We start from the raw sequence: 11455 nt of genomic DNA on the forward strand, positions 1-11455 counted from the left end.
AAGGAAGGGGTCTCACAGTAAAAAGGGAAAGGAGCTTCAACCAGTTTGTTAGATGTCATAATAGTTGTTGGCAGAAATGTTTGGGCAGTCATCACACCAAAACCATCTTCTGTGTGTTTACTGGGTGCACACATACACTTGTACCTGGATTTTTCATTCTCGCTGTATAGTTCTTGAAAATAAGAGGGCAGTGTTACCCAGTGTATTTTATCATGCTTGTGCCTAGACAATGTATTCATTTGGGATTTTGCTTTCTTCTGCCTTATCCTTTAGAGTTGCTGGAATTGTGGCCGTAAAGCGAGTGAAACCTGCAGTGGCTGTAACACAGCCCGATACTGTGGCTCATTTTGCCAGCACAAAGACTGGGAGAAGCACCACCACATCTGTGGACAGACCCTGCAGGCCCAGCAGCAGGGAGACACGCCTGCTGTCAGCTCCTCCGTCACGCCCAACAGCGGGGCTGGGAGCCCGATGGACACACCACCAGCAGCCACCCCGAGGTCGACCACCCCAGGGACCCCTTCCACCATAGAGACAACCCCTCGCTAGATGTGGACTCAGAACTGTCGGAGGAAAGACGACACAACCAACATGAAACCAATTCCTCATCCTCAGATGCTCAAAGTTGTTTTTTTGTTTGTTTGTTTATAGATAAACTATCTTATTTCAGTACTTCAGCAAGAGAGAACCTGACTGTATCTTGAGGCGGTAGTAAAACAGAGGGCCAGTAACGGGTCATAATGACTTATTGTGGATAACAAAGATATCTTTTCCTTAGAGAACTGAAAAGAGAGCAGAGAATATAACATGGAAAGATAGATTTGACCTCTTCCCTGTTATTTTCCAGTAGCTGGGATTTTAAACTAGATGACCTCATTAACCGATGCTTTACCAAACAGCAAACCAAGAGATTGCTAATTGCTGTTGAAAGCAAAAATGCTAACGTTAAAAGTCACAATGTTCTTTATATACAATAATGGAAAAAAAGAGGAAAACTCTCAAGGGCATGAGCATTGGCTACAGCGGTAGACATTTTAACGAGAAGATGAATGGCGTCCGTGGGTTGCTAACTGAACTTTGAAGACCCGCTACAAAACGCGCAGATGTGTAGCATATTGGAAGGAGACACAGATGTTTTGTTCTTTCCTGTTTCTGAAAAGAAATAATAATATCCAGGTCAACAGAAGGAAAAATGAAAGATGATTTGCAGTGGGATGTATGAATACAGCAGCAAGAAAAAAAAAATGCCATAATATAAAAGGCTCCTTTTTATATATATATACACACACACACACAGAAGTGAGACTCAGCCTGCAGTTAATTAGCATTCTGGCAGCTTTGACTTCAGCCGGCTGCCCTCAATACCCCTTCAACGTTTCCTCACTTTTGCAAGGTTCCACAGAGTAAGACATTGGGTCTATTCCAGCTCATTCATTTTATATTGAAAAATAATTTTAAAAAAACGGTGGCTCCAGCTCCAGCCCCTTTCCAAATTTTTTCAACCCCACCCTGTTTGAATTTTTAATTAAAAACTAGTAGTTCTCTTGGTGTTAAAACACTTCTGTCCTGTGAGGTTTCCCAATGGTGTTTTTCTTGTGTGTTGGACAAATGTGAAGATGCATTGTAGTTTAACCATATGCCCACATTAGTCTCTTTATTCCTAGTTGGTGAGAAACCTGTATCTTTCTATGCTGCTTTTATATCTGTATGTATTAGTGATAATATCTCTAGTAGTTCAGAAAAAAAAAAAAAGAAAAAAAAAGACTCTTTTTTTGGTTGTCCTCAAGAAAAGAAAAGAAAAAAGGCTATCTTTCGGAGCTGCTATTTCACTCTCTTATAGGATTTTTTTTCCTGAAAACCAGCATGCTTCACGGAATGCTAACATATTGGTGTTTTTGTAAGAGGGATGTACATAAATGTATTTTGCACTGTCACAATGACTCCCTAGGCATGCTTTTTTTTTTCCTTTTTTTTTTTTTTTTTTTTGAGCAAACTCTTTTTAAATATGCTAGAGCCATTTCACCAAGTTAGCTGTAGCATAGAGTAGTAGTGGAATTTTTCTTTCTTGCTTTCTTTTTTTTTGTTTAAATCATTATTAGGGACTTTTTAAAAAAAAAACAAGATATCCTACTTTAAAAAAAAAAGACAGTGCATGCATATTGCTGTAAGGTTGTTTAAGTATTTCTAATTTTACAAAAGAAAAAAAAAGATAAATCATTAGAGCTCCAAATGCTGAGGTGTAGACTGACAGCTTTAACACTGCTGAATGCCAGGTTATACAGTATTCTTACAAAAAGGGAAGTCAGCCAAAGACTGATCTGATGGACCAAAATCGGAATTTTGAAAAGCACCAGTACTACTTTCCAAATGATCAGCAGGTTAAACATGTTCAGCAAGGTATAGTGTGAATCCATTAACCCTTCGTTGTCCAGGGTCCAGACCAGAACTACTTGTTAGTTTTGAACACAGTAGCCCAGGATATGGTTGTGTGCTTTAGGGAAAGCCAGCAGTGCTGCAGGCTGTGTAGACAACCAAAGTTTTCGAGGCTGGGAAGACACTCGCCACATACATACACACATCAGGCATTTATTTCAAAATCTAAAATTGTCACTGCAGGCAGCGCTAACAAAATGATCCATTAGCTTTGACTTTTTTTTTTTAAATGTAGCCCTTGGTTACAGTTTTAAATGGCTTTTAAGTATCTGCCGGATCTTATGGAGGCAATCCTAAATCAGTTTGCTTTAAGTATCTTAAACCTAACGTTTTTAGCCTTTTTTTCCCCTGTCTTTTCATATACAAGTTGGTTTAAATTTTGTTTGGGTGGTGTTACTTTTTTTAAATGGCTTTTTAGTTCAGAAAGTTCTGATGAACAAATAAATACATCTCTCTGCATGTTGGAAGTCCATTTGCCAGCACACCTGCTTACAGTGAAGTAAAAGCACATAACCAGGCTCTGAATGGGTTATATTTTATCATGGTGCTCCCAGAATCCTTTGACCTCACTCTGCTTCTAGTCTGCTTGTGACACTGGACAGTCCTTTCTTACAGAGCTATTATATGTTCTAGGCTACGAAGGGTTAAATAATCCCAAAAATGAGGTATGTCATACCCACACGTCTTTCTCTCTAGAAGCTGTGATGTATGTGAAACAGCACTGTTATTCTTAACACTAGTGTGTAAAATATGGATTAGTACAGTACGTCTCATTACTTTTAATTCAGGGCACCCTGAGTGAAAACAAATACAAAAAAATCCCTAACTCTGAGCTCTATCTCTGATTCCTCTTCCTCCTTCCCCTCTTCCTCCTCTTCCTCTCCTCCTGTTTTGCTACATTCTCCTCAGTGGCAAAAAGTTTCACTCTACCTCTGACAGCATGTATATTGCACCAGTAGCTAACAAAAACTGGTCTAGTCAAACCAAATGGGCACAAAAGAACCAGGATACCAAAAGTTAAGCTCATACAGCTGCAAACCATATCACTTCTTGGTAACAATGCAGACCTCATAAACCTAAAGAAGAGAAAGAAAAGAAAACTTTTGTTACTTTCCTTTTTTGCTTGTCACTTATATACAGGCTATGTGAGAGTATAATTTGTAGGTATAACACATTTTAAAAAAAGGTTATCTTCATTGGATAGAATTGAATGGTGGTCGCTGATAGGAATAGGGCGTCCTCTCTTATCTCTGTCTCGGACTCTTTTCTCTTTCTCTTTTTTCTGTCATGAGACTGTGTGTGACAGGGCCTCCTGTCTTTTTAATTTTTTCCTTAACTTTTTTTTTTTAATGTGTAGGTGCATGTCTTGGGGATTTAAAAATTTCAAGGCTGGTTTACTTATGCAAAGCATGCCTACGTCTGGAATACTTAGGGAAAGAAAGCGACTCCATGTTGTCCGAATTCCTCAAGGGACAGAAAATAATTGGAGACTGTTGAAATGCAGATTTGAAGTAATTTTTTTAAAATATTATTTTGGGTTCTGCGACATTGTGAAAAATTCAAGTTGTTGTGCAATACTTAATTCAGACATGTACCACAAGTTAATGGTAGACTAACACTGGGGGGTGGGGTCTAGGCGTCATGCTTTTGTCAGCATACTCTTGAGCTTTTGAGTCTACTATGTCTGAACTGTGGTTTCTTGTTTATCCTTTTTTCCTTAGTTGGACTGTAATGTATGGTCTGTCAACCTGTGAATCTTTAAAGTATGATTCAGGTATTGTTGTATTCTTTACTGTGTAATAAAAAAGTTTAAAAAAATCTGTATTCTCTGCCTCCCTTATCCTCAGTGTGTGCCACGGGTGTCCACCCAGCGGCCCTGGCCTGGGAGTCCATCTGAAGTGCTTCCCTAGAGTTGATTCAGTTGCAAAGCATGCCTCTGAACAGGAATTGGCTCATCCAAGATTGGTGAATAGGGAATGATGTCAGAACAGTGCAAAAGTCAAGTTAGTTTAGGGAAGATTATTACCCAAGCAAGAGGAGCCAGAAGAGGGGGAGGAGAATTACAACCTTCCAGAGGAAAGGAGAGCTTGGTTTGCTTAGTTTAGCTGCTGCATAGGCAGGGCAACAGAGGCCCTTTTGGCTCCATTTTGATAAAATGAGAAATGAGTGCCTACATCTGGGTCACTTTCACCAGAGAAGTTCATCCCAACCCTATGAGGCTCTGGCTCTTGGGTTGCTCAGCGCCCCCCGGCACACCTGAATGGCAGACCCACTGGTGCAGAGCTCTGCTTCCGTCTGCCTTGTCCACCGTCCTGTAACTACAAGTTGCCAGCATTTTCACTCTTGTTATTGTGGAGGAGACCACTGTGGTGGTCTCCAACTTTGCTGAGAGGTCCAAATTATCCTGTCTAACGTATTTTTTCATGATCTAGTTATAAAGTTGGTTAGAGTTTGAAGCCCTGATGCATCTCCCTCCATCCCGTGAACATTGTTAATTTTTATGTGTAATTTTCAGAACAGGACTTTTTTTTTAGTAATGTATGTACTGCGTTGTCGCAGAAATTCCTCTTCCCTCTGAATATTCTCAACTTTGTGGGCCAAAAAATAGTTGCAAAGAACAAGGATGATCAAGTATGTGCAAAAGGCTGTGTCTGGGGAGAGAGCATGGTGGCAGATGCTGGTTAAGTGGGAGAGTCGGTTGGGACCATCCATTCAGCTTCCTCCTTGTGTCAGCTGGGTCCCTGCCCCAAGGCCTGGCTTGTCTAACTTGTCTTCCTGGGAAATGTGGCTTTTCTCACGTTTCTAACCCCAGGAACTTGGTAGTATACACAAGGAAAAAAATACAAAAAAGTTTTTAAAAATAATGGATACCTCCTCACCCCCCCACAATTGTGATAGTTAGGGTTGGATACTTAATTCATTATAAGAGTTGGATACTCATTCATAATAATTCATTAGTTAATGATTTATTTTTGCAAAAGACAGACCAGCCTGACCTAAGTTGGCAATCTCTTAACATGTTCATGTGTTTTTTTTCTCTTCAAAATGGAACAGGCCAGAAACTAGCAGACGAGAACAGAAATGGGACCCATTGAAGTAGTTCCCTTATAAGTGGTTCTTGAAAACACCTCTGTGACGTTTTTATGCAAGTGGATATGTTGGACAAGTGGGAAATGCTTTGTAGTTTATATGAAAGATATGAGCAAAATCCAGAGACTTCTAGATGGTGGACACCATTTTTTTTAAGAAGTGTTAATGATGTATTTGATAATATTCTAAAAGAATGTGTCTACCATGAAAGAACATACAGCTATTTCTCTGGAATGGGTGGGGAGGGAATGAGCAAAGGTGTGCTGTTCTGTATGGGTGTCTATACTCTAACTCCAAGGTGAATAAATAAAGTTGTGTTTGCTCAAAGCTGTCCCTGGTCAGTCTGTTCTCAGTCATACTGGGGGAAACTGAGTCAGACGAATACAGAAAATGTTTTTTCCCATCCCACCTCTCCATCCATATAAGCAGGGATGTAGAACCAAGGTAATTTGGAAATTTGCTCTTGGAGTTTTCAGGTTCAGATAACCTTTGTTGAAAACACTTCAAGATTATACATGAAGAGTCTGTGAAAACTCCTTAAGATCAAGACAATGCAATTGTCTATGGGGAGAAAACTTCTGATGGGTAAGAAGGAATATCTGCTTTTAGTTCTTAATGCTAATGTTCTTGTGTTGGAGTTCTTTCTTCTACTGTCAAGGAAGATCAGTTACACAGTAGGAATATGAGACAGTGGAGAGAAGGCGGCTGCCTGGACGCCATGGCAGTACCTGCATAAATCCTTGGCGGCTAGAGCCCTTCCACTGCCTAACGCAGGGCCAGGCACCCAGTTAGCACTCAGTAAAGACTCATTGGAAATGCAACTGTGAGTCTGCAGCTAGGATAATGTGGTGCCAGTTTTCCCTGAAATGAACAAATTGGCTGGAGGAACAGAAAGTGCAAGGGAAATGATTTAAGTGGCTGGAGGAGTGGTTTGAAGAGAGAAGATTAAACCATATGCAGCTGATCAGATGGTGATAGGAGGCAGCGTGACCACTTTACCAACATCAGAGGACATAAATGCCAAAGAGGTGAGGGAACCAACCCTTCAGTTTACAATGTGACCTGGTGACTAAGGTTATTGGCGATAAACAGTTAGTTGTTCCAGTTCTCTTAGTACATTCATGTAGGATGCCCCTGGCAAGGACGCCACCAGCAAGGATTAGAAGATCCCTTGGGATTTCAGACGTCTAACTGCTCAGTGAGAACTGGTGTAGTTGAGGCCTCGTGATTTTTCTTCTGACCACTTATGGCTCTTCTAGGTTCTGGTTCCCATCTCTGCTCCCTCTTCTCACCGCCCCATTTACTTTGGGTTCCTTTGCTCTCTTTAGTTCTCCCATCTCCTCTCCTGCATTTTCTCTACACACACAACAGAACTTTTTATATTTGAAACTATTTTCCTTCTTTTATCTCAGTATCTTCTTCATCAGACCATCCTGCCTTTTTTGTTGTTGTTTTTTTGTGTTTTTTTTTGTGAGGGAGAGCAGCTCTGAGCTAACATCTATTGCCAATCCTCCACCTTTTTTTTTTTTCCCCTTTTTCTCCCCAAAGCCCCAGTAGATAGTTGTACGTCATAGTTGCACATCCTTCTAGTTGCTGCATGTGGGACACCGCCTCAGCATGGCCAGAGAAGCGGTGCATCGGTGTGCGCCCAGGATCCGAACTGGGGCCGCCAGCAGTGGAGCGCGCGCACTTACCCGCCAAGCCACGGGGCCGGCCCCCATCCCGCCTTTCTTACTTGAAATCCCGTGAAGGCTCTTCATGAAGCTTATCCTACACTGAGAAGAAGAGGCCTGCTCACCTTGGTTCTCTCAGAACCAAAGTCTACTCACATGTCCCCCAGATGCCTGACAGCAACTTGCTGCCCCTGAGTTGCTCCAACAGTGCAGAGACATTTAAGATTCAGGAGACACAGTCTCGGCCAGAGCTATTCTGACCCAGAAAAAACTAACATAAGCAGTTGATATTATGATTGCAGATTCCGCCCAGCTTCCCACAAGCATCTCCATATAACCCACCCAGCCGCTTAAGAGGAATTGGTGATAACATAGACACTGAAAGTGAGAAAAAAGGAGGGAATGTTCCACATAAATGTTATATGACAGGAGCGGAAAATGGGCAAAAAGCGACTATGATACGAGTTGCTACACGGGGTCCAGCAAATTAGTCGCATATGCTTTCTTCAGTGTACGGTCATTTCTCAGATACTGGGTGGTTACACCATCTCTCAGGATTCTTGCCTCCGTTTCCCTCTGCGGTTTTGAGTCTTGCCGTTTGGAGGGCTCCTGGCACATCACCATTCGGTGGGGCAGGGGCTTCTGGACTCGGACAGGAAAGAGGTTTCTCTTTCTTTAAAAACTAACAAAACAAATGAACAACAACAACCAAATAAACCTCCAAGAACAAGCACCTCAGGCTTAGGGAAAGTTTGATGTCAGTTAGAGCCTCTCAAACGCTGTTTTCCTTAGTTGCTTCAAAGTAATCGGGGCTGTCTACTAAAAATAGATTTCTGGCCCCCCCTGCTGACCTACAGAATCAGAATCTCTAGAGAGACATTCATAAATAAGACAAATCTCTGTCTTCCTGGGGCTTATATTCTGATGGGAGAGAAAGATAAACAAGTTATTAGACAAATATTTAGTTACTGATAAGTGCTAAAGAAAACATGAAGGAGCATAGGATAAGCAGTGATGGACTTGAGGGTGGTGCTATATGAATTTGGATGGCCCAGGAAGGCCACTCCACGGAAGTGACATATAAGAAGAAACCTGGATGGGGAGTGAGCCACATGAACATCTGGAGGGAGTGCAGGCCAGGCAGGCGGAGAGAGAAGTGTGAGGGCTTCGAAATGAGGACAAGCTGGAGCGCTTGAGGAACATGCATACGAGGACGGCAGGGCTGAGGTCAGGTTAAGCAGGAAGCAGGTTTCACGGATCCTCACCAGGCAGGTGAGACATTTTGTTTTCTTCTAAGCAAGATATGCAGCCACATTTAGGAGCCACTGATGGCGATAATGAAGCCGTGGTAATCCTCGCGCTTATTGGAGAGCTAAGCCCCACAGGGTTGGGGCGGGCAAGTTGTCATCATGGGGCAGGGGAATAGAAGCAGCAGAGGCCTCCAAATCAGTTCAGTTAATAACATTTTTTGGGGGAGGCCCTGCACTTGCTTCAGGGAATGCTCTCAAGAGGAGCAACACAAGAATGAGGCAAGGAGAGGCCACAAAAAAGAAGGTGTGAAGGTGCTGTGGTCTGAATGTGTCCCCCCAAATTCTTGTGTTGAAACCTAACCCCAAAGTGACGGTATCAGGATGTGGAGCCTTTGGGAGGTGATTAGGCCATGAGGACGGAGCCCTGGTAAATGGAGTTAGTGTTCTCATAAAAGAGACCCACAGAGCTCCCTAGCCCTTCCACCATCTGAGGACACAACAAGAGGTCTGCGACTCAGAAGAGGCCCTCATCTGACCAGGCTGGCACCCTGATCTCACACTTCCAGCCCCCAGAACCATGAGCAATAAATTTCTGCTGTTTATAAGACACCCAGTCTGTGGTATTTTGTGGTAGCAGCCCAAATGGACTAAAACAAAAGGAGAGAACATTCTTGGCAGAGGTGACTCTGTGAGTATAAGCACAGACGCCAAAACCAATACGGCGTGCCTGAGAAGAAACACACCCCTGAATTTTGCTGCAACATGAGAAATAAAGCATTCTTGAGTTTTGTTTTGTTTTGTTTTTTCAGGAGGAAGGAGAGTTTCATAATAATCGCCTTTCTTAGGAGGCTGATGATGGCTTGACTTTATTCTTGTGTTCAAAAAGTAAATAAATCATTGGTTCTTTGCTTACTTGAAAATGAGGTCAGTACTGTCTTTGACAAAGAAAAAGATTTTTGTATTCCCAATTAAACTTGTTGCAAACTCTTGTTTTAGATATTGTATACTGCTATTTAAAACCTATCTTCTGAAGGTGTGATGAAGGATAGAGAGTCTGCAAAAACTCAACGGCAGCCTCCTACAATTCTGCTTATTACAATTGTGCATTTTGCTGACAGAGTCACAGACAGGAAAATTAAGGCAAGTGCAAAACGCCCATTTTGATGGCAAGTAATACATTCTTTTTGCTGTGTTAGTAAAGACTTTGAAAAATGTTTGCAAGGTACTTCTTTCTACTGTTCTACTATTTAATATGTTCTCCTTAAAGTAGGGATAAAATAATAACTATGACTGAGTTTTGTGGAACTGAATTGAGTATAAGGAATACACGCACACGCATATACATATACAAGCACACATACATATACACATATATACCTGCTTATACTATATATATTCAGGTCAGTTTTGATCTACTACCTACTTTCCACAAAATGTTCTTAGAATGTGTCATCTAAGTTAATTTCAGTAACTTGGTTACCTATGGTTCTGAGTCAAAAATATTAAGTTGAATACAAAATGTGCTTATGAAAGATCTGAGGTTGATAATCCAAGGCTGGAATCGAAACTATGGATAAAGAGCTGCAGCTTGGTCAACAACCAGGATATGAGCAACTCAGCATTTCATTGGAACTCTGTTCATGGAAACCATGTTCACTGGATCTCTGGTTCCAGTAGTCCTTAACAGGCACCCCATGGGAAAAAATGTAAAAAGCGCTCAATGATCAACACACGGGTAATGTTATAATTCATATTCCCTAAAGGATTGGAAAAGTCTAGCATTGGAATAATCAGGTAGTTTTGTGTACTCTGACATTTCCCAAACTTATTTGAACACTTTCACAAGGCATTTTTTCATATGAGCTTCTGTAAAACTTATTTTCCCCTCTCATCTATCACATTTATCATAAATGAGACTTCACATGGGGATAAATTGTATCAGTCTCTCTCCTTGCATTTTCTTTACAACGGTCATCTCCTTATCTCCAGCTGCACACACCTGACTGACTAGTCTTCCTCAAATTCAACCTTAAAATTTGATGAATTAGAAACCTTCGTTGGCAGCTCAGTTGTCTTCAGAATAAAGGCTGAATGTCGTGGTCTGGATTCAAGGCCCTTCATAATTAGTCCTCCTCCCTCCTTTCCACCTCTAGACCCCACTACTCTACTTATCAAACCTCCTTGCCAGCCATACTTATGTATTTATGGGTAAATTAGCTATCTTCTTCCTGCCTCTGTGCCTTTGTCCACACCATCTTCGCCACTAAGGTGCTCTTCATGCTCCTCTATGGTGGGAAAAGTCCCTGTTGGCTCCCCGATCCCACTTCATCCTCCTCTGTAGCAAAAACAAGATCACGCCTGTCTCTGAACTCTTCACACTTAGGCCTGTGCTGTTTCTTTCACTACCACGGGCGGTTGGAGAGTTGAGCTAGGATAAGAACAGCATAAGCCAGGAATAGACTCATTTCCCAAGTCTGCCTAACTGCATGAACTTGGACGAGATACGTAACCTCTCTTTGACCCCCAAAGTTTTAGAAGTAGATGAGAATATATTATGAATCAAAAATGAACTCATAGTTAACATTTGATGCGTTTATGCTTTGTATCTCTAACCACATTATAAGCAATCCTATCTTTTATCCTCCCATTACAGCTGGTATTGTGCCTTGAGATTCGCAGAGCGAATGCTCTGTTGTCTCCATTGGCACTCATTCTGTGAGTTTTGTTTGCACACACACAGTGATAACAAATACTTTACCACTGCCGCCTGGCCAGCAGTGATTTGAAGATGATGTCAGTTATAAGACGCCTCAAATTTCAGGTATGTTAAAATGCAAAAGGTGTGTCATAGGGTAAATAAAATATTATCTCCGTATAACAAATGAGATTCAAACAAGTTAAATTACTTTTTATTGTAAAGCTAATGAGCAAAATAGCCTCATATTGTTCCAGAACTGATTTTGAAGCTTTCTTCCTATATGGCATACTACCTCTCTTCAACTGAGTGCC

General features: G+C 41.5%; 1 protein-coding gene across 15 annotated transcripts in view; it reads left to right on the forward strand.

Moving 5' to 3' along the window:
• RUNX1T1 (RUNX1 partner transcriptional co-repressor 1) overlaps positions 1-4580 on the forward strand; it is a 139434-nt gene extending 134854 nt beyond the window's left edge. For all 15 annotated transcript variants that reach the window (XM_087447672.1, XM_087447677.1, XM_014788046.2 and 12 more), the window contains one exon: positions 274-4580. In XM_087447672.1, coding sequence (XP_087303798.1) covers positions 274-549 — 276 coding nt within the window. In that variant the 3' untranslated portion in view covers positions 550-4580. The remainder of the gene's footprint in view (positions 1-273) is intronic.
• The last annotated feature ends 6875 nt before the right edge of the window (positions 4581-11455 follow it).

The sequence above is a fragment of the Ceratotherium simum genome, chromosome 23 (assembly GCF_057802395.1).
Source record: "Ceratotherium simum simum isolate JZ-2026a chromosome 23, ASM5780239v1, whole genome shotgun sequence".
Taxonomy (NCBI): domain Eukaryota; kingdom Metazoa; phylum Chordata; class Mammalia; order Perissodactyla; family Rhinocerotidae; genus Ceratotherium; species Ceratotherium simum.